This window comes from Arvicanthis niloticus, chromosome 5 (genome assembly GCF_011762505.2).
Source record: "Arvicanthis niloticus isolate mArvNil1 chromosome 5, mArvNil1.pat.X, whole genome shotgun sequence".
Lineage (NCBI taxonomy): Eukaryota > Metazoa > Chordata > Mammalia > Rodentia > Muridae > Arvicanthis > Arvicanthis niloticus.
Window position 1 is genome coordinate 88,242,620 of NC_047662.1, and position 27,319 is coordinate 88,269,938.

At 42.4% G+C, this 27,319-nt stretch overlaps 1 protein-coding gene and 1 pseudogene across 1 annotated transcript in view; one reads left to right on the top strand and one right to left on the bottom strand.

The window, feature by feature from the left end:
* Positions 1 to 27,319, top strand: part of Elp1 (elongator acetyltransferase complex subunit 1) — a 56,575-nt gene that overhangs the window by 7,057 nt on the left and 22,199 nt on the right. Inside the window, exons 5-23 of the mRNA XM_034502099.2 lie at positions 576 to 656; positions 3,458 to 3,543; positions 5,138 to 5,234; positions 5,547 to 5,637; positions 6,680 to 6,803; positions 7,489 to 7,582; positions 12,514 to 12,744; positions 13,009 to 13,173; positions 14,785 to 14,884; positions 17,999 to 18,184; positions 20,626 to 20,732; positions 21,307 to 21,410; positions 23,494 to 23,547; positions 23,637 to 23,742; positions 24,916 to 25,031; positions 25,355 to 25,428; positions 25,668 to 25,746; positions 25,833 to 25,912; positions 27,097 to 27,234. Coding sequence (XP_034357990.1) covers positions 576 to 656; positions 3,458 to 3,543; positions 5,138 to 5,234; positions 5,547 to 5,637; positions 6,680 to 6,803; positions 7,489 to 7,582; positions 12,514 to 12,744; positions 13,009 to 13,173; positions 14,785 to 14,884; positions 17,999 to 18,184; positions 20,626 to 20,732; positions 21,307 to 21,410; positions 23,494 to 23,547; positions 23,637 to 23,742; positions 24,916 to 25,031; positions 25,355 to 25,428; positions 25,668 to 25,746; positions 25,833 to 25,912; positions 27,097 to 27,234 — 2,113 coding nt within the window. The remainder of the gene's footprint in view (positions 1 to 575; positions 657 to 3,457; positions 3,544 to 5,137; positions 5,235 to 5,546; positions 5,638 to 6,679; positions 6,804 to 7,488; positions 7,583 to 12,513; positions 12,745 to 13,008; positions 13,174 to 14,784; positions 14,885 to 17,998; positions 18,185 to 20,625; positions 20,733 to 21,306; positions 21,411 to 23,493; positions 23,548 to 23,636; positions 23,743 to 24,915; positions 25,032 to 25,354; positions 25,429 to 25,667; positions 25,747 to 25,832; positions 25,913 to 27,096; positions 27,235 to 27,319) is intronic.
* Positions 19,081 to 19,408, bottom strand: LOC117708357 (V-type proton ATPase subunit G 1 pseudogene; annotated as a pseudogene).

Below are 27,319 nucleotides of genomic sequence, written 5' to 3' on the forward strand. Positions count from 1 at the left end.
GACACCTTCACAGAACCTTTCTAGACCCTGCATGGGCCTCTTGACTTTCCCTGCAGTTAGGCTCACCTACTAACTAGGGACCTCTGTAGTAACTCCAAGGCAATGGGTGTGGATGTGGAGATATCACAGGACAACCTGCAGGAGTCAGTGCACTGTGCAGCTTCAGGGATCAAGCTCAGTTGTCAGGCTCGGAGACAAGTTGCTGTCTTGCCTGTCTAGTAAACACATTCCTTGCAGCTCTTCTGTATGCCTGGTTTTCTTTTCCCTTGAGATGCTTTTTTCCAGATGAATTCAGTTTATTTCTCTAGAAATGTCTTAGAAAACTAGCAATTTTTAAAGTAGTAGAGGAGGGCTCTGGGGACTTTTGTGAATTTATACAATCAGTAGCTAAGAATATGCATCTGGTGTCTGGCCTACTTAGAGCTTGTATTTCAGAGCATTTTGTGTACATGCATCCATATTCCTGTTCTACCTGGGACACCTCGTTCTGGCTCAGTAGCTTCTGGTGCCCAAGACACTTGGAATGACTGATTTGTTACATCAACAAAAAATTTTTTTCATTTGTTTCCCCTAAGCTCAACAGACCCTGATTATGATGACAAAAGACTTTGAAGTAATCACAGAGGAGCAGATCCACCAGGATGATTTTGGAGAAGGTAAGCATTGCTCTGAAACATTCTATGAGCTGAAGTTCCTTAGATAACATTTTCTTACTCATAACACTCGTTGAATCCCAGAGAACTTCAGTCTGGCCCAGTTCATAACAGGCATATTGCTAATCTCCCTTCAGATCTGACAGGTAGCTTTCTTGGTATTCTGGGGAATAGAAACCTATATGTGAGGTCTCCTGGATATCACTTAAACCTGAGGAAAGATTTAGACTAGAATTACAGGAAAAGAATTACTCAGGCTAGAATAAGGAGAGTATGTTTGTAGTACAGTTTAGTGGACCACAAGAAAGGAGTGGGGCCAGCTAGAAGGTAGTGTTTTTTCCTACCAGCTAGATCAGAATCTTCATTTTTCCTATGGCTATCAGATTGCCCTCTTGCTGAGTTCTGGCCACAATCATTTGACCATTGAGGCTGTGAGTGTATTGATGGGGAAGAGAATGGAGATGCCTGTTGATCTGTAAGGAGCTCTGTCCACTCCAAGTCTCTGAACAGCTGACCCAATTGAAGAGGGACTGTTGGGGACAGGTTCTGAACTGTTGCTAGGGTCTAACTTCATCCCTTTTCACTTTGCCAACTCGGGGACAGCATTTGGATGCTTCAGATAATATCTTCAGAGCCCGGTGTGGTGGCCACACCTTTAATTTTAGCACTTGAGAGGCAGAGGCAGGTGGTCTATTGAGTTTGAGGCCAGCTTGATCTACATAATGAGTTCCAGGACAGCCAGGGTTACATAGACCCTGTCTCAAAAACCAAACCAAACCAAAAAAATCTTAGAACTGCCTTCTGAGTAAATCTTTGGAAACAGTCTGAGGCGTGCTCTGGATGGTAGGATCATAATTGATTATGTTGTTCGCTTTTTCTATAAGGCACATGTCACAGATTCAGTAATGACTTGATGTGTAAGTATTAGGGCAGCCATAAGAGATCAGCAGGAGTCACTGGAGATTGCAGGTTTCTAGAGCCTGACTTGAGCTGGGTCACGGTTAACTTGATAATTGATAGACAAGGTTGGAAATAGGGGGCTCCGGCCAAGCCAGTTGTTCCATATAGACACCCTGGCTCATTCAGGGACCTGGGCATAGGGCAGCATGCCAGGTGCCAGGACCAGAGTGCAGGATTAAATGGTTTTGATGAGGTTCAGATGCTGCAGTTATTTTGTTTGTTTGTGTCTAGTATGGCTGCTCTTAGTGATTCTGTGTGTGTGTGTGTGTGTGTGTGTGTGTGTGTGTGTGTGTGCGCGCGCGCGCGTGTAGAAAGATTACAGATGGGGTTATAGGTTCCTGCAGGTGAGTATGGGCCTAGAAGAGGGCCTAGAAGATTTAGGAAGAGTCTGGTGTTCATGTAAGCATTGAACACACTTTTTACAATTAACTGAGAAACTTTTGGAATTTACATTTGTGGTTTTCCTTTTATCCATGTGTAAAATGAGGAATGCCAGCTTAAAATTTGAAATAGAAACAGGCTTTAGCTATGTGATAGAAGAAAAAGAGAGTTTACTGTGACTCCACCTAGAAGTTCAGTTGATGAAAGAAAAGGTACCAGTAACAGAGGGAAGATAGGGACCTGCTGGTCTGTAGATGGTGAGTTCTTCCATGGATGTGACTCATGACTGTCAGGGTTTGCCATGTGGAGTACATACATGCAGGCATGGTGCTCTGATAGGCAGTCAATTGTGTATAGAGAGTCTTTCCAATCATGAGAACAAGCGAACTCCTTGTTCATGGAGCAGATGTAGCTAGTGCTACAAGAGTCTAGGGGTCATTGTTAAGGTCACTCACAGTGTTTCAGTGAGAAAAGTGATCTGATCCTGCCTTTTTCCTAGAGTTTTTTTTTTCTTTTTTTTAAACCTTGCAGTAAATTAAAGGAAAGCTCGTCTGAGTTTGTGCCTTACGTTTCTTTGTGAGTGCAGACATAGGCTGCCATCTGCAGATCCCTGCTGTGAGCCCATCGCTCACTGTGATCCCACTGGGAGACTTTTCTGTTTAACTCTGGTCCTCTACCTCTTGGGGACCTGTCAGAGAAGCTCAGGGCAGAGCACAGCAGTAGTCACACTCTTCATGTGTGGTGGCAGAGTGTCCTTTGAGGGCCTATTGCATTTGGACATGCTTATGCAAGCAAACCAGAAATGGCTGTACTGAGCCATGATTTATCGACTTATATGAAGTCTGCTTCAGAATTAGTGGGAAGAAGGAAGTCTTGATCCTGGATAGTGTCAGGACCATCTTCCTGTCGCCTCATGTGGATGAATGCCACATCTGCCTCTAGGAGTAGAACGTCTGTGCTGGTTCTGGATCATTGCCACTGTATTTTATATAAGGGAAGTAGTGTAGTTTAGGGAAAGCAGTCTAGAGTGCAGGAAGCCTGTGTTCTGATTTTGGGCATTGTTACTGTGGGCTTTCAGATAAGTCTATACCAGGAACTACATTTGATGAAATAAAGCCCCTTTCACCATCAGCAGAAAGTTTAGCTGGTTGGTTTAAAGCTAAAAATGAGAATTTAATGCCTGGCTATTGTCTTAAGTTATGTGCTTTGTGACTCGTGGACACATTTTATAAAGTCTTCATATTTGGTCAGATTTCTGACTTGGGTCACGCTTTCCAAGGTAAGAGCATTTCACCACCTCCTGGAGTCATTGCTGCAGGTCATTTGGAGCTCAGTTTGTAACATAATGACTGATGCTCAGCTTCCTTAGTTGTCAGTGACTATCTTCAACAAGAATGAGTGAAACTGCTTTGATTTCAGTTCCTCTGCTTATTACTTGTCTTTTTGTTCTTGAAAAACTGTAGGCAAGTTTGTCACTGTTGGATGGGGCAGTAAGGAGACGCAGTTCCACGGCTCAGGAGGCAGGCCAACAACCTTTCCAGTGCAATTGGTAAGATGGGATGATAGGTGTTCCGTTCTGCCATGTGCTGGAGCATTGCCTGCTTAGTGTGTTTTGTCTATTGTGCTAGCTGGTAGGTGCCCTCAGGAAATGAGTCACCCATGAGAGATAACTTTCTTTTCTTTTTCTTATAGACTGCACCCAGTCTCATTTACTGTCCAATAGAGTACAGTGACTTTGCTCATTTCTTTCATTTTTCCTGAAGGCCAGGTCTTGACTTAGAAATTTATGGTTTCAGAAATGGGTAGAAACCCATTGCTTACTCAGAAGCAGTACTCATAGGAATGATCTGATATTAGACTATGGTGTTTTGATGCCCTGCTGGCACCTTGCTGGCCTCAGTAAAGTTGTTTCATATTTTCTTGCTTTGTTGGATGAGTTCTCTTACTAATTAAAACATATTAAGAATTTACAGAAGCTGAAATCTGTGTGAGACACAGTCTGCAAAATGAGAATCTCACAATAGACTAAAGTACAGATACCATCAAATGTGGTGAACTAATGAGTTTTATTGGGTTACTTACATGACTGTGAGTAAGGGGTTACTTAAAGGAGCAGAAATGACTCAAAGACAGCTGCATTACCAAGGCCCACCTTTGCATGCATGATAGCTCACAAAAGCTGGGAAACCAGGAACATACTGGATAGCCTGCAGGTAGCTCAGCAGGTTGAAGAGTGTCCAATCCAAGTGACTCTGGGCTAAACCATTTCCAGGCAGCCCAACTGGTTTCTGCTTTTCCCGGGCAGCTGGTCTGGTCTCAGAATCTTCTTTGTAGCTTGGCTTATTTGAGAGACCCCCAGCTTTTATTGATCAGGGAGCGGGCCTAGTGAATCTGATTTTCAGGGACTTCCGGAAGCTCTTTTGAGTTTTTACCTTCCTGCTGAAGGAGCTTCCCTGTAAGAAATGTTTCATCTTGAAGGAAACAGTTCACAACAGCTTTCACTAGAGGAAATATGTGTTGTGTACCAAAGGACAGTATCTTAATAAGATATAATATAGTCTAGCCAGCTTAATCTGTGGTACAGCAGAACTAGCAGTGTTTTAAATGGAGCAACCACTGGAATGTGAGGGCTGCTCTGGTGCTCATCTTTCTCCCACCCATAGGCTTGGCTGCTTCCTGCCTCTGGATTGAGATGCAGGTGCCACTGGAGACCCTTCTTTGGCCAGCGCCACAGAGGGCAGAAGTGCTTTCTGTGTGCAGCTGCAGCTGCTGCTGCTGGCTCTTCTCTGCCTACTTTCTCCAGGTGTCTTCACTCTGTGTCCTGTCCTGCAGTAGGACTGTTTACATTAGACAGACACTTGTTTCCTTGCCATAGTTTCCTAATCTGTTCCTTAGCTTCTTGTATTTAATACATGTACTTGTAGCATCTCTAATGTGCAAAGAAGGAAGGCTGTGTTTATTTTATTCTTAAGTTATTCTTGATGTCTTGGACTAAGAGCCCTTCTAGAAGGGTTCCTGGAGAGTCTCTGATGCTGGTTTTCTGTATAGCTTCAACATTATATAAAAGATGAGTATTTGCTTGCCATGACTTGTTTGACTTGGGAGCGTTGATTCCCCAGTAATATTGGTGTTTCTCTCTTTAGCATGAGTCTGCCTTGCCCTGGGATGACCACAGACCACAAATTACCTGGCGTGGGGATGGGCAGTTTTTTGCTGTGAGTGTTGTTTGCCCACAAACAGGTATGGAAATAAATTACACTTAAAAACTTACCTAAATTAAAATCTAGAGAAGTTTTTTTTTTTCCTTTTGCTTTGAGTAGACTATTAATTATACAACCATAACCTTTAAAGAATTAGAGATACATCCAGTATCAGGAGTGGGGAAATATATGCTGCTTTAGATATTAATGGCTTAGGAATTAAAAGAATGCTTTGAGGCTGTCTGGTCAAGCTTCACCTACTAAATTCAGATTTGACCAGTTGGAAGGTAGTATGTGAGAATTACCATAGTATTTTAAGTGCTTGTGTCTGTTTATTCTACCTCCTTTGCAGGGGCTCGGAAGATCCGAGTATGGAATCGAGAGTTTGCCTTGCAGTCCACCAGTGAGTCTGTGCCAGGACTAGGCCCCTGCCTGGCTTGGAAGTAAGTGGCATATAAGTCTGGGGCTCTTCCTGCTTTCCCTTCCATCCCTTCTTCCTGAATTCAGCTAGATCCTGGATTCTTCACAGATTCCCTTGTTCCAAGACTTGATACTGGCTGCATTTCTAATTTTTTAAAGGTTATGGTTGTTTATATGGCTATTGTGGGAAACAGAAAGCAGTGTGTCTGTTGGGAGTTCTAGTGTTTGACACTCTGTGGGACAAAGGGATTTTTGTAAGACAGGGTGCTTTCCTCTGGGCAGATTCACGCAGCAGGTAGTCTGCTGGCTAAGAAACCCTCAGGCTACATTTTGCATCTGCCTTCTCTTCGTTTCCTTGTTGCACTGCTTTGTGCAGAACACAGCTTTCTGTCATTTATCTGCATGTACATACTGATAGAATAAATTGCACCTACTGCAGCAGCAGCTGTCATATGCAGTGCCAGTAGCCTCTGGGTTACAGACTTGCTTGCCACCAGTATTAGTGGAACTGAGTGTTACCTAGGTGTTTGAATTAAGAGGTTGGAGAGAAATAGGAATGAGGCAAGTGGACTAAGGATGATTTCAGGAGGGAAATGTTACATCTCTTCCCAAGCATGGAGCATTTGTGAAGTTATGTAACTGAAAAAGAAAAGAATGACTGAGGATATTGTGCCTGAAATGTCATAGGGAAATGTAGTTTGTTTGTTTTTAATAGTTCAGTTGCAGTTGAAATCGGAAAAAGTGCAAATAGTGCCTTTGGACTAGTAGGAAGGAGCACCTTTTCCTCTTAACTAGTAAAGGCTAGTTAACTAGCCAGACTAGTAAACAAATGGTGGGCTTAAAACTTCCTTGGAACCAACATCACAAACAAATATATGCATACAACAAGCACTGCACAACACACACACACACACACACACACACACACACACACACACCTTACTGGAAAGAGAATTTCAATTAATTTTTTTTCTTCTGGGAAAAATAAAATAAAATCTCTTGTCTAAATCTCTGGGCCTGCAGGATGAAGGTTTTTGACTATTTTAACTCGGGCTTTGCTTTAAGACCCTCAGGCAGTCTGATTGCATCTACTCAAGATAAACCTAACCAGCAAGATGTTGTGTTTTTTGAGAAAAATGGACTTCTCCATGGAAATTTTACACTTCCTTTCTTAAAAGATGAAGTTAAGGTAGGTGTTGGAATTCTTTGTCATCCAATTAGAGCGCTCTCCTTAGTTGCAGAGGTTTGTATCTGACAGAGGTTAACATCAGAAGCTCTGTGGAAAGAATGACTTCTGAGTCTTGCTAAGAAAAGTGATGAACTAGAAATGCTGTCCTTGCTGTTTGCTTGGATGACCACCTTTCCTGGTGTTCAACATTGAAACAACAAGCTGCTTATGTACCATTGAAATTCTGGGCGGGAGACACAAGAAATCTTTGTGTAAAATTTTATAAAATCATTTAGGATACTGTTTCTTGTGTAAAATTTTAAGAGATTTTCTTCATGGAACCATGTTCTTATTTATATTGTACCCTAGTTAATATTAAGTATTAATATAATATGTAAAATTAAGATAATATATTTTATATAATAATATATTACTATATCTAATAGTCAAATTTCTTGATTTTTCTAAAAATGTTATTTTGTGTTACATTTGTCTATAAATCTTTAAGCACAATGCATATTTTAAGTCCTTTTTAAAGTACCAATTTTGCAGATTTGTTTAACATTTAGAGATTAGTGACTTATGCTGATGAGATCAGCTCCAGTGTCCTAAGGTTATTTCATTGTGTGTACAGGGAATTCAGCTATCCTTAAGAATCTGAAGTAGACAAACAACTGAAGGTCAGAGTGACTTTTGTTCTTACCAGGTAAACGACTTGCTGTGGAATGCAGACTCCTCTGTGCTTGCTGTGTGGCTAGAAGACCTCCCAAAGGAAGACAGTTCCACTCTGAAAAGCTATGGTATGACAGTTGTTGAACTCTTGCTCATGCTCCATGTATTGTATGCAAGTAGAAGCTTGTGGGGCTTCTCCTTCATCCTCAGGCCTTCGTTGAAATCACTGTCACTGAAGTAGGTGGATGCTGATGGGGAGGGGGTAGGTTTGCATCTGTGAGGTTCCAGTCATGAATTATTCAGAGTTCTCTAGAGAAGCAGAACCAGTAGGAGGATATAGATGCAGGACGGGGAGAAGAAATTGTGGCTGGCTCTGTGTTTAAGGAATTGGCCCATGAGCATGTCAGGGTAGCACATTTGAAATTTCTATGGCTGGCTGTAAGTTCAGGTGGGATTTTTATGTTGTGTAATTGAGACAATTCTTTCTTTCCTGGGAACCCTGGCTTTGCATTTAAGGTTTTCATGCATCATGGGTAATCATTTTATTTAAAGGCTCTAGCAGAGCCACATTAGTCCCCAAGCTCAGGGAATAGGGGCACTGACTCTTCTTTAACTTCTTCAAGCTGATTAAGGGCGTTGAGATTTTAGAAGAGGGGTGGTGGGGAGAGTAAGTTGATAAGCCTCTGATGCTGTGTCTTCACTGAATCCAGATGGAATTCCAGGACATCAGAGGTTTGGGCAGGTCTGCTCAGTATGCTTGATGAGTAGATACGCCAAGACTGTGTATTCTGCAATATACAATTCTCAGAACAAGTTTTAGTATCAAGAAAAAAAGAAAAATTCCCACCCCCAGGGGGCTGACATTTTTTTTAAAGATGTTGGTTCTGAAGACCTTCCCCCCCCCCTTCTTAAAATTGGTTGTAGTATTTACGTTTCAGATTTTATCCCCTTAGCCTACTTCCTCCCACCACCCAGAAACCTCCTATCCCATCCCCCTCCTCATGCTTCTATGAGGCAGTGACCACACCTACCCCCCTCACTATCCCCTCCCCGCCCTCACATCCCCCCCCCCACTGTGTGTTCATTCATTCATTTTTCATTCATTTTTTTAATGGGACCAAGAAACTCCTCTCCCACCTATGTCTGACAGGGCCATCCTCCCCTACATATACCTCTGGAGTCTTGGGTCCCTCCCTATGTGTTCCCAGGCTGGTGGTTTAGACCCTGGGGGGCTCTGGTTGTTTGGTATTGTTGCTTTCCACCTGGGGTCAATAACCCTTTCTGCTCCTTCAGTACTCTCACTAAGTTCTCCATTGGGAAACCCCTGATCATATCAGTGGTTAATTGTGAACATTGTCCTCTGAGTGTGTTAGTCTTTGGCTGACCTCTAAGGAGACAGCTATATCATGTTCCTCACATTATGCACTTCCAGCCATCCACAACAGTGTTTAGATTAGGTGGCTGTACATGGGGTGAATACCTAGGTGGAAAGGTCTCCTGATGGCCCGTCCTTCAGTTTCTGTTCCATGTTTTGTTTCCCTATTTGCTCCCTTGAGCATTTTTGTTTCTCGTTCTAAGTAGAACTGAGGCATCCCCTCTTGGTCGTCCTTCTTCATGAGCTTCATGTGGTCTGTGGGTTGAGTCTTCGCTAATCCAAGCTTTTGGGCTAACATCCGTGGAGATATGTTTGTGTAACTATCTTCTTTTGGGGTTTTTGGAAGATTACTTTCTTGCTTTTTCTAGGTTGTAGTTTCCCTCCTTGTGTTGGAGTTTTCCACCAATTATTCTTTGAAGTGCTGGATTTGTGTTGAGATACTGTGTAAATTTGGATTTGTCATGGAATATTTTAGTTTCTCCATCAATAATGATTGACAGTTTTGCTGGGTATAGTAGTCTGGGCTGGCATTTGTGTTCTCTTAGGGTCTGTATGATATCGGTCCAGGATCTTCTGGCTTTTATGGTTTCTGGTGAGAAGTCTGGTGTAATTCTTATAGGTCTGCCTTTATATGTTACTTTGCCTTTTTCCCTTACTGCTTCTAGTATTTTTTCTTTGTTTTGTACATTTGATGTTTTGACTATTATATGGTGGGAAGTATTTCTTTTCTGGTCTAAACTATTTGGAGTTCTGTAAGCTTCTTGTATATTTATGGACATCTCTTTCTTTAGGTTAGGGAAGTTTTCCTCTATAATTTTGTTGAGGATATTTACTGGTCCTTTTAGTTGGGAGTCTTCCCCCTCATCTATACCTATTATCCTTAGGTTTGGCCTTCTCATTGTGTCTTGGATTTCTTGTATATTTTTGGGTTAGTAGCTTTTTGTATTTTGAATTTTCTTTGACAGTTGTGTCAATGTTTTCCATGGTATCTTCTGCACATGAGATTCTCTCTTCCATCTCTTGTATTCTGTTGGTGATACTTGTGTCTATGACTCCTGATCTTCTTTTTAGGTTTTCTATCTCCAGGGTATTGTCCCTATGTGATTTCTTTATTGTTTCTACTTCCATTTTTAGATCCTGCATGGTTCTGTTTAATTCCTTTTCCCGTTTGGTTGCATTTTCTTGAAATTCCTTAAGGGATTTTTGTGTTTCCTCTTTAAGGGTTTCTATCTGTCTACCAGTGCTCTCCTTAAGTTCTTTGAGAGTGTTATTTATGTCTTTCTTAAAGCCCTCTATTATCATCATGAGAAGTGATTTTAATTCTGATTCCTGCTTTTCTGGTGTGATGGGGTGTTCAGGGCTTGCTCTGATGGGGGAGCTGGGTTCTGATGATGCCATGTAACTTTGGTTTCTGTTGCTCAAGTTCTTGCTCTTGCCTTTTGCCATCTGGTTAACTCTAGTGCTGCCTGTACTTGCTGTCTCTGACTGAAGCCTGTCTTTCTAGTTATCTAGCTTGTGTCTGATCTCCTAGGGGTCCAGATGTCTCTGTGATCTTTTCCAGCTGCACTGATTACAGTGGTACCTCTAGGATGCCTCAGGATATGGTGCCTCCAAGGTAGTAGTCCAGCTAGGTGTCTGCTGTTCTGGGTGCAGTGTCTCCTCTAGAATATCTCAGGATATGTTGTCTGAAGCTCTGAGTTCATTTGTTCCTCTGTGGATCTGGATTGAGTGGACCTTCCAGTATGTCTCAGGTGGAATCCGGGGTCCACACAACAGCAGACCTGGCAGAAGTCTGATCTAGGCCTCAGATCTGAGAACTAGTTTCTAAGACACTGTCCAAGTTAGAGCGCCTGGGATCCCTGCTTCCTCTGGGTTCTTGGAGGTTGGGGACAGAGCTGCCACCCAAGATCTGCTCAGTGCTCCGGCCCAGACCGGAAGGAACCAGTGTTCCGGGCCAGGAGTAACTTCCTGGGTCCTTTTGGTTCCCAGTTACTCCCTGTTTAGGGCGGGCCCTGCTGTCTGCTTACCTAGGATACTGCCTGAGTTCGAGTGCCTGGGATCCCTGCTTCCTCTGGGTTCTTGGATGTTGGGGGCATAGCTGCCACCCAAGATCTGCTCAGTGCTCTGGCCCAGACAGGAAGGAACCAGTGTTCCAGGCCTGGAGTGACTTCCTGGGTCCTTTTGGTTCCCAGTTACTCCCTGTTTAGGGCGGGCCCTGCTGTCTGCTTACCTAGGATACTGCCTGAGTTCGAGTGCCTGGGATCCCTGCTTCCTCTGGGTTCTTGGATGTTGGGGGCAGAGCTGCCACCCAAGATCTGCTCAGTGTTCTGGCCCAGACCTGAAGGAACCAGTGTTCTGGGCCGGGAGTGACTTCCTGGGTCGCTGTATAATTTTCTTATGTGCAGGTTAATTAACTCTTTTTCTGTTAGATATTTATTTCTCAGGGTCAGCAGCAGTAAAGTGAATGTGTTTCTTCATGAATCTTTATGCTTGCCTATTTTCTAAGTGTCTTTCAAATTCATTAATCAGTAAAATTTTTAAATCTGAAATATAATTAAGTAGTTTATTCATTCATTCTTTTTAATAGTTCTTAACCCTGGCTAAACCTTTAATAAAACTAATGAAACACAAGCTTCATCTCAGAATTGGATTCACTGTTTTGGGATAGAGAGAATATATATTAATATTACCTATTTATTTTTGGTTGTGTTCAGGATTTAATTTGGGCCTTATAAAAATCACTGAACCAAACAGACCCAAACTTCCCAGTGGCTTTAATATGCAGCCACTCAAAGAAAGAGTTGACTCTGACAGACACAGGGTAACAAGAATATATATGAGTCTTCACAGTATCTGCCTTCCTATGTGTGAACCCACAGTCCAACCTGCTAGCCCTTGGTCACACAGACATAATGTGATGGTGTGATTAGAGGGCCAGGTGTTATTTCCTGTGATCATAATAACTTAAGCATTAGTGGGGAAGTTAAATTCTTTCATGGAGTTAAAATCCTAAGTAATATGTGTTTTTTATTGCTAAAGACTAGTTTGGGCATAGTTGGTCATTGTAATACATATTGGGATGATTGAGGGTGTGTGTATTAATCTTAAGGCAGCTGAATGTTGGTTAATACTGGATAGCCTGGAACAAAAATGCATGCAAAGCTCCCACAATAAAGCAGGTATCTTACCCACAGCTTACCAGAGAGTCCTTGGTGCAGTCATGTGCACAGAAGGACGTTGCCCACAGCAAATCACGGGTTAGGCCCTGGTCTCAATGGACTGTATCCCCAGGAGCATTGTAGCTGGTTTAGTCTGTGAGGATCTTTTGTAATGCTCCCACTAGATGATGCCTGTGGATGTCACATTTACCTGTGCATTTTGTCTGGTTATCTTCTGCTCAACTCTGCATGGAAGAAACATGCTGAAATACTGTGTTAGCTTTCATAAGCACAGAATTGAAGGTAGAGGTGAAAATAAATGTGCTTCTGTTATATTGATGTGTGACATTTTGTCTTCATAGAAAATTTATGGCTTTTGACATTGATTATTATACAATTATTATTTTAGAGAGACTAAAAAAGAAGAAAAATTCTTGGAAAAATATAAAATGACCCCTGTCCCTTTTTGCAAATGGTCTGCAGTTTGGTTTCCCGACTCTAATGGGCTTCTCTTCCTCCCACACAGTCCAGCTCTGGACCGTGGGGAACTATCACTGGTACCTCAAGCAAAGCCTGCCCTTCAGCACCACAGGGAAGAACCAGATAGTGTCTCTGCTGTGGGACCCAGTGACGCCGTGCCGACTGCATGTTCTCTGTCAGGGTTGGCGGTATCTATGCTATGAGTGGCACTGGACCACTGATCGGAGCTCTGGAAGTAGTGCCAATGACTTGGCAAATGTGGCTGTTATTGATGGAAGTAAGTTGCTCTGAAGTGTGTCCATGAATGTGCAGCGCTTGACCTAGTGACTGCACATAGGCTGGTTTACTGGAACAGTGAAGCCATGTGCACACGGAACTCCTCATGTCTGCACTGTTTTTAAGTTTACTAACGGGGAAATACAAGGAGTTATTGTGAAGAGGTACTGCAGGCTAACACAGTCATTTAGGTGCTTAGGGATGCTTGCTGCCTGCCTTACACTCTCAACACTTGCACTGGCTAATCCTCCTTTTCATTGTACAGACAGGGTGTTGGTAACAGTCTTCCGGCAGACCGTGATCCCACCTCCTATGTACACCTACCGGCTGCTGATCCCACATCCGGTGAATCAGGTCATGTTCTCTGCTCACCTTGGAAATGACCTTGCCGTCCTTGATTCCAGTAACCAGATTTCTGTCTACAAGTGTGGTAAGTGGAAGCATGGTGATCCAGGAGCTGTTCCCGAACAGAAATAAATCACAATGTGGTGTCATCTCAGAGCTAGTGTATCTCAAATTTAAAAGTCTAATTTGAGTTCATTGTCATAATATTTGATTGGCCTGCATTTTCTTCTCTTTCAAATCCTGTTTGGTTCATTCATACATTTCCCCATGCCTTGATGATCCTGCAGAGTCTGTTACTTAAGAATGACATTCAGCTCTTGAGGTAGCACAGCATCCTCCTGTTTGTCAGACTTCCCTGCTTTCTCCTTACTTTGCACAAATTGCACACAATCTTAGGACTCACCTAGGAGTGTTCTGAGCTTTTTCCTGCTGTATAGTGGTGTGTACGTGTGGCCACAAATGAGAACTGTCTTTATTCCTGTGTCCTGGAAAATACATTTAGTGTTATTTGTGAGACTCTGGTTGTATCCTGACAGTTGTAACTTTGTTTTAAATACCTGTTGGCATTTCAGTGAAGACAAGCCTCTATAGCTGCTAAGAGAGTAACAGAGCTAATTAATTCACAGTAGAGTTCATACTTTCACATGAGCCCTTCTTAAGCAAGCAGCCTGCTTTTCATGGGAATTCTCTGGACAGATCACCAGCTCCTCTGATTTCAGTTCCACAAGTGCTGTTGTAGTCCTTCTCAGTGTGTAAAACCAGCTTTCAAATCAGAAATGCTCGCAAGGTATTGTTGAGCCACATGGTATGTCATCTGGCAGGTGCTGTGCAGCAAGGTTGGTGTAGAATCAGGGAGGAAGACTGTGGATGGAATAGTAGACTGTTGGGCAAGGTGTCACAAGGAAGGCTTCTCTGTGTGTGCGCACAGTCCTGCTGAGAATCCCAGAGGCAGACAGCACATGCGGGTGAGAGCATTCCAAGCAGTCAAAAGCAGCTATAGTGATGTCTCTCAATGACTATAGGAAGACAAATGAGGGGAGAGACGTGGGTGGGAACATAGAGAATAGCTCAGGGCCTTGAAGGCCCTTACTCTAACTGAAATAATTGTCATTAAAGAGTTGGAACAGGGTTTAGTGTTGTGGCTACTTTAGAGGATTATATTACCTGCTATGTAATGGAACTAGATTCACAATTCAAAAGAGTGGTCCCTCCCCCACCCCCCAAGACAGTGTTTCTCATGTAGCCTAGGCTGTTCTGGAATTCACTTTGTAGACCAGGCTGGCCTCAAATTCACAGAGATCTGACTGCCTCTGCCTATCAAGTACTAGTATGAAAGTTGTGTACCACCACTGCCCAGCAGAACTGCCTTAGGAATACTAAGAACTGTGGAGGATGTGAGGCTGCAGAAAGACGGCTGGGGACATTGGAGAGTATCCACAGTGTGGGGAAGGCAGCCCCTCCCTCTGGCCCTGCTGAAGAGGTGTTTTCATTAGTGAAAATTGGGTTGGCATGGTATTAATGGGAAACAGATTTTGATTGAGCCTGAAAGGTATGTGGAGATTCAGGAATGAGGCTGAAATGTCATTATAGCTTAGATTACTTCATTTATCTTCTAAAATCCACTTGTTGCAAGACCCTACATTGGCATTAGGAAAAATAGCTTGCAATGATAATATTTGCATTTTTTGTTTTCTAGGTGATAAGCCAAACATGGATTCCACAGTGAAACTGGGAGCCGTAGGTGGAAATGGATTTAAAGTTCCTCTTACAATACCTCATCTGGAAAAGAGATACTCGTAGGTTCCTAAATATTTTGAGTTTCTGGGAATGGAACCAGGTATCATTTTGTCCTGGATTCATCCAGCCTTTATTCTGGGAAATGTGAAATAGGTACACCAGCTGAGCCTGGACAAGCAGGCTTTGTTTACTGTGTACCATATATTCCAGTAGCAAGGAAGATAGGGTCATGTCTCCTCCCAGACTCTTATTCCCACAGCAGCCTTGTTATCTGGGGAGACTCCCATGGGAAGATGGATATAAAGACAGTAGGCACAGGACATTCCTTTACATACATGGGATATATCCATGTTGATAGTATTTGGACGACTCCAAGTCAGTTTTATCTTGGCCTCATTCTAGATTACAGAATTCCTGAGTGTTGTAATTTTAGACTCAGGGTTGAAGTCAGAGTGTACTCTGTCTTGGAAACAGCAGTGCAAATGGCTGGGTGTAATTAATGCCATTGGAGGTGTTTGCAAAGGGACATGGATGCTAAATCATAAGTATTAGCTTCAGAACACCAGCAAATAAGAGCAGAATTAGAGAATTGGCTTGTCCAGGTGCCTGGACCTGCTGACTGCTGAACCCAGAGTTTGATTCTATTGAATTTGGTGTGTTCCTGTTCTTAGTTATTAGGGACACCTGTTACAAAATTAATAGAACTAAGTATGAGTAATAGAATGTAAAAATGGTTTCTGAGGTATGTGTCATATATCTAATAAATACATACTTTTCAAACAGGTATATGCCTTGGTGCCTGCATATAGAATGCTAATTAAGGTTGTTTGTTGGTTTGTTTTTGGTTTTTCAAGACAGGGTTTCTCCTCTGGTTGTCCTGGTACTCACTTTGTAGACCAAGCTGGCCTCAAACAGAGAAATCGGCTTGCCTCTGCCTCCCGAGTGCTAGGATTAAAAGCAAAGTGTTTGTATCCCTTCATTTTTATGCCACATTAGGCAGTTTTCAAATTACTGTAATAACTTCCTGAGATCTATGAACTTAAGAAGGAAAAGTCTATTTTGTCTCCAGTTTTTGAGGTCTTAATAACCTGTTGGCCCCATTGCTTTGGCACAGGGCGTTAGGATTGTATCGCATGATAGAGAGTTCCAGCAGCCACATGCTCACTGTGGGTAAAGAACTAACTAGGTTCCTCTTCTCTGTGAAGTGAGGTTATTCTAGTGATCTAAACCTCCACTTCCTTATCGCCCCACTCGTTACAGTAGTACGGAGGTTAGAGATGAAGCTCTGACCTGTGGGCCTTGGGAGGAGTACTTCAGATCCAAATTTACCAGTTTGAAACCACTACACAGAGATACAATTCAGATTAAGAGTGAGGCAGTTTAGAAACAGGACGCCTTCTTTTCTACTGAGTAGGTTTTATGTAACTGTGGGTATATAGATAGAATAGTGTACAAATCAAAGATTAACTGATAATTATAAACTTATTTTAAAATGATTTCTTGGGATTGGTGAGATAGCTTAGATAGCAAAGTATTGGCTCGCAGGCATGCAGACCTGAGTTTGGTTCCCAGGAACGACATAAAAAGTGCCAGGCTTGGGGCAAATGCACTTACTCCTAGTGCTGTGGGGGTGGGGAGGCAAGAGGGCATATTCTGATTGGTGGGCTTGACGCTAGGGAGAGACCCTGACTCAAAGGACATGAATGAGATTGTTGAGGATGACACCGAAGTTGTCCCCTAGTTTGAATGTGAACACACGGGACAGATAGACACATAAAAATAGCATCCCCAGTTCCTTGGTATACATAGAATCTTACCACTTCTTTCTTCTTTCCTTTCTTTTTTTCTATCTTACCACTCCTTCCTTCCTTTCTTCCTTCCTTCATTCATTTTGTAGTTCTCACATACAGTAACGTGACCCCCATGTGATCCTAACCCACAATTTACACAGTTATGGGTTAGAGTATATTTTAAAAAATCAAGAGTAGAAAAATCCCACTCATTCACAGAAGATATCCTAAGTACACAAGCCTTCATTTTGATCCTTAGGAAAGAATGGATTGGGATTGGGAAAATATTTAGAGAAAACTGTTAAGAACCCCAGGATGCCAGTGTGGTGAGGACTCTGGCCAAGCTGTATGCAGTGGAGACAGTTGAGGGAGAGCTGGCTGAGCAGGTAGATCATGCTCTGGACCAGTTTCTTAAGTGGCTACTGCTGATTTGCCACTGGACCCCGAAGATAGGATTTTGCTTCATTAGGTGACAAAACGATGCCTAGATCAGGCAAGTGTTGTAAGCAAGGAGCCTGTCCCCACCTTATTAGTTGTTTCTATGAGAGGTGCCCCATCTCTTGAGACTGACCTCTGCTGCATTTCATTTGAGTGTTGGTTGTTGGTGTCTTGGGATGGCTCTGTGGTTCATTATCTTACGGACAATAATGGGGAGTTTTCTTACATAGTTATTTTCAGAAAGATGCTCTTCAAATCTAAAGATCTTAGGGTATGAGAAGGTTGATTTAAAATAATCTGTTGTTCTTCAGTCAGACAAACATTCTGGTATTTGGTATTAGCATGTTTTTTTTTCTTTATTCTTAAGACTTTCATGCATGTATCCAATCATGCATGACATATAATCATATCTGTCCCCCATTTTCGTCCTCCAACTCCTGCCTTGCCTTTCCCTCCCCAAACTTAATCCTCCTATCTCTCTTTTTGTAAATACCATACTGAGTCCACATTTGCAGCAAATGGAACCATTTACTGGAATGTGGGATTCCTTCCTATTGGTACATCCTCAAAAGAGAGTACCTCCCTGCTGCAGCCACTATCAACTGCCAGTGGCTCTGCAGTAAGACTAGGGTATAGATGTCTATACAGATCCTGCTGCTGCTGCTGCTAACTTAGATTGTGTCAGCCATGTCTCGTCCAGAGGACAGCATTCTACAGCACTCTTCCTGCCCACCAGCTCCATTCTTTCTGTCTCCTTGTCCACTGTCCTTAAATATTAGGGAATTATGGGTGGTAGGTGATATAGATGTTCAGGGCTGAAGCTCAGGTTTGGTTTCTGCAAATAATAAAGACTTGTCTATATCTTCCTGTGTAAGGAAAGGTCTTAAAAGTTTCACAATTTAAAGCTTGATTCTCTGCTTAGATGCTCTTTAATATTTGAAACAGGATTCAGTTTGGGAACAAGGAAGAAAATGAAGAAGTAAATGCACTGCAGTTGAGCTTTCTCACCTGGATTGAAGATGACGCTTTCCTGGCTGTAAGCCACAGTCACACCGGCCCGCAGTCCACCCTTCACCATTTGACTGCGGCCCGTTCTGAGGTGGATGAGGAGCAAGGACAGCTGGATGTCAGGTATCATGCTTCATCCATGTATTCAGTATGTTAAATTGGAAATGCGGTTACACATTGTGTGTGTGAACACAGGGCAGGATAGGGAGGAAGAGCGACTTCCTCATTAGACACAGGAAGAGGCCTAGATGTAGTTTTGAGTCATGTTTAAATGATACATCAAACTGTGTTCCACAAGTAGTGAAAAGGAGTGCAGATACTGTCAGGTAAGCAAAACAGTGTAAGCTGTGATAAGTATTATAATTGATTTAATAGGTAATCACAGGGGTCAAGTCTCATGGCCAATGTATTAAAGAAAGTTCATCTACATAGTACATTTTTTTTTCGAAAGGCAAGACAGAGTTTTACTTTTAAATGATTACAAGCACACCAAATAACATGTAACCAGTTGAGTCCTAGCATCCAGTGATTTGGGTTAGGAAACACTAACAGCAGCCTCAACAAGCATACTCACTGTCCTAAATCATCCAGGGTAGAGTGCTCTAAGGCTGGCTGCTTCTTCACAGGAGTTACAAACAGCTAGTTACTACTTTTTCATAGACAACGCCCCTGACCTTTAAGAAAGTAGAAGGGAACAATTTAATCCCTTTCTTTCTTCAAAGAATTTTTTTTCTACTAGACTAATAAAAGTCAATACTGATACCCATTACTTGCACAAACACACAGAAAAACAGGTGAGACGTACTCCTTAAAGACACACAAGGTAAGAAGATGAAGCTTCAGGTATGCAGTAAGTCTGTACAAAAGGCTAGATTTGATACTCTCAAAAAGTGAAGGGTCCTACAACAGCATAGAGAAATAATTTAATGCCTTCCTCAACAAAACTCGAGCTCTGTGGAGGTTTCCTGTTCTATTGGGGGCAGATCTCATGCCAACCCACAGACAGGCACTTCTGCCTCCTATCTGTTTTTGCGGTAGTTTTCATAGATTTCTAGCTGGGTGTTACACACAAAGGCCAAGAGGTTATCCAGAACTTCATCCCTGTTCCGCTTGAAGTAGTTCTGGAGGGTCTCCTTCTCCACTTCACTGCTACCACTGCCATGGGACCCCAGTTGCCTTGGCCTTGAACTCCTCCCTCTGCAGGTGGTACTGTTCAATTTCAGCCTGGGCTGCTTCTTTGGTCTGCTTCAGCCTCCTGTTCTTTTGCTTGTGGGCCTTGGACACCTTCTTGGCTCCCCACTTCTAGGCCTGCAGTGGCTGCTGGATACCCTGCGACTGACTCGCCATTGCTGCGGGGACTCTGGGCCGAGAGAACGGCCTAAGTCAACGGCTCAAACACACTCCAGTACATTTATTTTTAAGTATGTTTCTGTGTGTGGCTTCATTTGCCACTAGAAAGCCTCTTTCTTTTCTGCTTCCCCATTCCTTGGGCCTGAGCTGGTTTGAATCATGACTTTATCTAGGTCACATAACAGTGTCAGACTACTAAAGAGTCTTCTCTATCATGCAAGCCCCGAGGTGCAGTAGTGAAAGTTTCTGACAAGCTTCTAGTGGAACCCTGACTGCTTAGTCTTATGCTTATGTTAACGTTCACATTCATGTGTAATGTTTATGTTTGTTTATGGCTGTGTAGTGTGTGTGTACATGAGGTACATGTGGTGCTCATGAAAGGACAGAAGAGGACTTTAAAGTTCCTGGAACTGGAGTTAGAGATGGTTTTTGATCAACTATGTCAGTGCGGGGAACCAAACCTAGGTCCTCTGGAATACCAGCCAGTGCTCTAAACCACTGCCATCATGTCTCCTGCACCCCTCAGTCTGATTAATTATTTAACTTTGAGATAAGGTTTCACCAACTAGCCCAGGCTGGCATTTAACCCACTTTGTAGCCCAGGCTCCTCTGGAACTTAAAATCCTCTTGCCTCAGCTAAGTGGCTGAGCAATTATAGGCCCACTAGGAATAGCTGATGCAGTTTATATGTGAAGAATACATAAGGGTAAACAGTAAACTGTAGTACATTATAATGAGGAGCCTCCATGTAGGAGTGCTGTTCTCAGAGCTAGGCTAGCTTACTGGTTCTGGAAGATTATGTTAGTAACAGGTAACCTTCATCTCTGTTGCTATCTGTGATTCTTCACTGTGTGTGCAAAGTGTATATTGACATAGACGGTGTGTCTCCAAAGGAGAGTGTTAGCTTTCTATAGCAAAAGCAGAGAATTTCCTCCAATTTTAAAGAAAAATTATCTCTCTCTTTTTTTATAAGATTTATTTATTTATTGCATGTATGTGAGTACTCAGTGCACTGTCACTTTCTTCAGACTTACCAGAAGAGGGTGTCGGATTCCATTACAGTTGGTTGTGAGCCACCATGTGGTTGCTGGGAGTTGAACTCATGACCACTGGAAGGGCAGTCAGTGCTCTTAATCGCTGAACCATCTCTCTAGGCCGAAAGGCTATCTCTTATACTTACCTCCCCTGCTATTTTATTTTGTTGTTTGCTTTAGTTCATCTGTGACAGTGGATGGAGTCGTCATTGGTTTATGTTGCTGTTCTAAGACCAAGTCATCAGCAGTACAGCTGGCTGATGGCCAAGTGCTCAAGTACCTTTGGGGTGAGTATCAGAATTTTAGGGAAGGAGACTTACGATTCTTGAAACTGTGTACTTGTGGATATCTTGTCAACATGACTCAATTATTGGGGATTTTTATTTTCAACTTTTTAAAAGTTATTATTGATCTTCTTATTCTTATTCTTATTATTATTTTGAAGTCCATTGACTGTGTATAAGTGAAATGTACAGTGCTTGTTTTCACAAATGTGAGTTACTTCACTTTATTGTTAGTTGTTTTTGCTTGCTTGTTATGTCAGGGTTACAGCCCAGTGCTTCATGCACACTGGACAAGCACTGTATAACTGAGTTACATCTTAACCCGATGGCTCAGCCTTCTAACTACCCTAGCATGCTATGCCATAGAGTAGATGGGCAGATGTAGTCTACTCCTGTTTGGATCATCCTAATGAGTGTAGAGTAATCCAAACTCACTCGAGGTGTTATGGTGCATTCTGGTGTTGAATTTTCTTTTGGTGGGTGCGGTGGGGATGTTGTTCATTTTGGTTTTTTTCAGTGCCTCACAGGAAAGAGCTTATGAACTGTTTGTAAACTAAATTTGCCAATTTTACAACAGAGTCACCTTCTCTGGCTGCGGAACCCTGGAAGAACGCTGAAGGATTTCCTGTTCGATTTGCTCATCCATGCACACAGATGGAAGTAGCCACGATTGGTGGAGAGGTGAATAAACACAGGGCAGGGAAACACATCTTGGAGAACAGTTAGTGACTGAGGGCACTAGGTAAAAAAGTGTGGGTCTTAATAACTGGACCTGGATCTCCACTAAATCCCAGGGCAGTAACAGGAAGTTACTGTCTTCTCTTGACCCCCAATTTCTTCATCTAGAAAAGGGAAAATCAGTCTTCCAGAGTTCAGGAGAGAATTAAGGGAGATAATACATGTAATTGGCAAATTTCACCTCTCATTTATAGAATATTCAAAACCTTAAGAAATACCTCATGATGAAAGCATGCAATCTGAAGAGTAGTATTTGACAGGTTGTCATCACAAGTATTAGAGTTTATATTTGAGACGAGTTGTAGGATACAGTAGACAGAAAACAAAGCAACTTTGTCTTAGTTACTTTTCAGTTACTATGATAAGACACCATGACCAAAGAAACTTACAAAAAAAAAAATTAGTTAATTCAAAAGCTCACAATTCCAGAGGTTAGTAGGGTCCATGACTATGATGGGAGGGGTATGGCAGCAGGCTGGCAGGCATGGTGCTGGACAGTAGCCAAGAGCTTACGTACTGAGACAACCACCAAAAGGCAGAGAGCACTGACTGGGAATGGCCTGGGCTTTGGAAACTGCAAAACCTGCCCCCACTGACACAGCTTGTCAAACAAGGCCGTACCTCCAAATCCTTCACCACCTGAGAACCCTGTCATTGAGCCCACCACACCTTCTATAATACAGATAGACTCCTTTCTTCTGAGAAAAGAGTTAAAGCAAGGAGCAATATATGATGGTAGCAAAAAGTGCAGTGTTGGGATAACTAGAGGATGATAGTTATGATAGCGATTGTTCCAGAACACTTCTCTGAGGCAGTGGTATGTGTGCTGAGACATGGAGAGGAAAGCTGTTCCTAGAAAGGAAGAGTGGCCCTGGGAGAAGGTACTAGATATACCCTGAGTTTAGAAAGATGGGCAGAGTAGGCTTGGGGCAGCACACAGAAGATGCTGCAGGCCATAGCCTTCTGTGGTACGTTCTGGCTCAGGTTCTCTGTCTTGAGCTGTGGTCTCTGCTGTCCTTCCCACTTGAGGTGGCACAGAGCAGAGGGCTGACTTTGTCCTGACCAGGAGTATATTTATACTGTGTAGCAAAACTCTTCTCTTTGTGTAGGTGAACATAAATGTTGGGTATGACAAGAAATTTGCACTGCTTTGTAGTGAGAGTTTTGGTTTCTTTAAAAACCCAGTTACATCATGTGAGTCTGATTTTGATTTAATCCCAGGTGTGGGATATGGGGCTGCTTCAGTTTGTCCCCAGCAGCCAACTATGATTGTCTCGTGCTCTGGGTGGGAGTGTGTTTTTTGTCAGCTACAGATTGTTTAATTCTGGGAACTCTGGAGAAGGTATAAATGGGAGCGGCCCCAGAGGGACTGTGGGTGTTGTTCTCTCTGTTGTTGCTGCTGTGCATTTGCTGGGTCGTTATTGCTGGGTTGCTGGATATTCTGACAATGAAGATTGGACTTGCCCTAGGCACCCAGTGCACTAATCAGCAGGTCTCTACCCATTTCCCCTCTAATCTTCTTTCTCTTCTAATCTCGTGTTGGGGGTGGAATAAGGGTTGGAACAGTGGTAGATAAATAGAACCCAATAAAGTAGAGCAAAACAAACAAACAAACAAACAAAAACAAAAAAACCCTCAAACATGTTTTTTCTTTTTAATCTCCTCCCAAAACAGATAAATCTATTGATGGTTTTTAATCACCAGAGACATTTGTTTATGATGTTTAATATGTGATTCTTGCTATCCAGAGGAGTAGGTCAGAGCTGAATGGGCATAGGATGGAAGATCAATAGACTTTGAGGGTAAAGTCAGAGGAGGGAATGAAATAGACAAGATAAGATAGAGTGGCTTGCTTGCTTGAATGGTGGTGTATTCACTGTGTGAGGCACCAGCCTTGTCTTAGCTGACTGCATCCAGGCTTATCACAGAGGCTTAGGGAATCAGCACTACAACTGTACAGTAAAGACCATAGGTCTAAGACCTTGTGAATTGAGTTGCTCATAATTTCAGGTTCATTTCTTTGCAGGAATGTGTCCTTGGTCTGACTGACAGGTGCCGCTTTTTCATCAATGACACTGAGGTATGTAGGCTTGGTTTGGGTTTATCTTTCTCACAGTAATGCTTCCGAGTATGATAGCTAACTTCCTGTGGACCTCTTGCCTGTTGCAGGTCGCATCAAATATCACGTCATTTGCAGTGTGTGATGACTTTCTACTGGTGACAACCCATTCCCACACCTGCCAGGGTTTCTCCCTAAGTGGTGCTTCACTTAAAAGTAAGCTTTCCTTTACAAATGGAGGTATCTCCTTCTCCAGTGTCTTGAAATCTTAATGATTTTTAAATTACTCACCTACTCTGGCTGTTTACCACAGAGTCCTAGCTCATTAGCATCCTTCTTTGATACAGTGTATTTTAAGATTTATATTTCTGTAGAGTGTATGTGCACAGGTGTACCTGCACTGTTGGTGGGTATGTGCGTGAGGGTGCGGGTATCCTTGGAAGCTGGGATTGCAGGCAGTTGAGAGTTGCCCAGTGTGGGTATTAGGAGCTGAACTTGGGTCCTCTGGAAGGACCCATTAACACACTGTTAACCCTGGAGTCAGCACCTCTTTAGCTCCCCCAATACAGAATGTTTTCTAAATCATTCTGTCTTAGTTCCCAGACACTCCACACAGGAAATTCCAGCATAAGTAGCACGCTGTAAAACATTCGTCATGGAATTTTATTATGCAGCTCCTGTGCTCTAACTTCTTTGAAATGATTTTTCTCATTGCTCAACTGCCATTGTGTATGTGTACCATCTTGTGCTTGTAGTATATTAGCACTGATTTTTCTTTATATTACCCCTCTCATCCACCATCCACCCCCCATAAACTTTATTCTAAAAGGCCAGTTTATTTTCTTTGCTGCTGACTTGGAAACAGGAACTCTTTCTGCCATTAGTATGACCATGATGTGAAGTAATGCTAAGAAATAGAAAAGGTTCTCCAGGGCTGGAGAGATGGCTCAGCCGTTAAGAGCACGGACTGCTCTTCCAGAGGTCCTGAGGTCAATTCTCAGCAACCACACGGTGGCTCACAACCATTTGTAATGGACATCTGATACCCTCTTCTGGTGTGTCTGAAGACAGTGACGATGTACTCACATACATGAAATAAATAAATAAATCTTTAAAAAAAGAAAAGAAAAAAAAAAAGAAAAGGTTCTCCAATCCCTGTATTCCCCAGTTGCTTAAGAAGCTGTGTGTGTGAATGTGTGTGAGTGCTATGTAAAGAGAGGCTCCTTTCCAGGACTGAGATTACAGGAAAAGCCAGGGATCTTGAGGCTGAGTAGGAAAGCAAAGGAACTTTACATTAACTGAGTTTCAGATACTGGGCAGCTTCAGCAGCAGTTAATGGAGCATGGTTTCTTGTGGTCATTCTCCAGTCTTAGCCACTGATATTTTTAGTGCTACAGGCAAGTCTGAGTGGCAATCAGCAGGTCAGTGGAGAAATTCTGCGGAAAGTGGAAAGGGGTTCACGGATCGTTACAGTTGTTCCCCAGGACACGAAACTTATACTGCAGGTAAGCCGACTCTTGAGACTTTCAGTTCACCTCCAGACAGACCACGTACAGGCTGCATTCTAGGCTCTTTTGTACTTTTTGATCATTTAGTATAATCCTCCTTTCTTGGCTATTTGTTGGCTTTATGCAAAGGAGTGTTGATTGACACAGACTTTGACCAATAAGGTTTAAAGGGAAACTTGCTTGAAATATTGAGCACAAGTGGATTCTACTGATTGTTCATGTTATACCATTGTGGTGGCTCCAGAAGACTTAAGTAGAACTGTGCGTCCTGCTGCTTACATGATTGCCAGTTGATGGAAGATTCTTTGTTTTATATTGAGATGCCGAGGGGAAACTTGGAGGTTGTTCATCATCGGGCCTTGGTCTTGGCTCAGGTTCGGAAGTGGCTGGACAAGTAAGTATTTATTCTCTGTGTGACTATAACTGTGTGCATGTAAGGACATATAACTATACATTTTAACAGGAAAATAATGTGTCAACTGTTATTTTTATTCTTTCTGTTATTTCAGACTGAACGTCAGAACTTTTTTTTTATATTTGGGCTATAATTGTATTGTAATGAAAATATTTCATTACAGGGAACTTAGTTTTTAATGAAATATGTTTTTCATCCATTTTTTCCTGTCCTCACAGACTTATGTTTAAAGAAGCATTTGAATGCATGAGGAAGCTGAGAATTAACCTCAATCTGATTCATGATCATAACCCCAAGGTACACTTTGCATCTGACCAGTCCTCTAACTTCTTTCCTGAGTGGATGGCATCTAAACTAAAATGTGTATACACTTTCTTTGATAGGTGTTTCTTGAAAATGTAGAAACCTTCATAAAACAGATTGATTCTGCAAATCATATAAACTTGTTTCTCACAGAACTAAGGTAAGTATTTTGATAACTCATGCCTTTCATATTTTAAGTATTGTTTCTTGATAAAGAAATCAAACATATATAGCTAAAGAACAAACATCTCTTTGAATAAAATCATTGTAGCACTGAGGGCCCAGGAAGGTTTTTGCTCTAGTTCTTTAACATCAGATTTTTGGTTTTGGTTTTGTTTTGTTTTCTTTTCTTTTCTTTTTCAAGACAAGGTTTCTCTGTGTAGCCCTGGCTGTCCTGGAACTCACTCTGAAGGCTGGCCTCGAACGTAGACATTGCCTTGCCTCTGCTTCCCAAGTGCTGGGATTAAAGGTTTCAGCCACTCGCCCAGCTATAGCATCAGTCTTAAAACTGAGTTTTAAAGCTCTGATCCTGAATTGTTATTTGACTTGCTTTTTAGATTGCCTGTAAGCTGTTCTTCTCAAGAGATTGCCTTTCTCTGATGATTTTTTTTCAACTTTTTAATGAAATTTTTTAAAGATAGGAAAACATTGGCTGTTGGAAACTTGTAGTGACACCGAGGTTCTATAGTTCCTGTTGTCCTGTATGTGCTTTTATTCCTAACCATGGCTCATCCTCTTCCTGTTTTAGACAGATGTTAAAGTTGGAGGCAGCAGTCCTTTTGCTCCAGAAGGTCCCCTTGTGTAGCATTGGCTAGAGCACTCTCTTAGTACAAGGTAGTTAACTGCTGCAGAATGTCTAGTACTCCATCAGTGAGTTTCAGCGCCTGTTTACACATCAGATAATCCAAACCCTATCATGTTATGCAGTGAGAGGTCCCTCACATCCGTTCTCTGTTAGTGCTTGGGCAGCTGCTGTTCAGTGTTCCAGCACAGGACAGCCTCTGGTTCTACATCACCACATAACTCAACCGGGACGTATTTATTGTGATGTGAACACAACTGCTTTTACTGGCTGTGTATACTGCTGTGTAAATACATCATCCTTTCTCCATTCTCTGACTACTTGGACACCTGGGTTGTACCCTGCTTTAGGCTAATATGAGCAAAATTATGAACATTATTCAGTAAGTGTTTGGTGGCTATGTTTGATTCCTCACTACTTGAATAACTTAATTTTCCAGGTTCTTTTTAATTTATTGTCTCACAAATCTGCCCAATAAATATTAGTAGTTGGATCCCCATACTGTTTGGTAAAGTGATCTGTTCATATACTTTGGTTCTTAGGGAAGAAGACGTCACAAAGACCATGTACCCTCCCCCGGTTACCAAGAGTGTCCAGATGTCCACACATCCTGATGGGAAAAAAATTGACCTCATCTGTGATGCTCTGAGAGCAGCCATGGAGACCGTCAATCCTCGAAAGTGGGTGCTGTGTGTTGTTGGCATGCACATCCCAGAATGTGCAGATGTCCGTCCTGTGTATTAGTCTTGTCATTCTGGTTTTCAC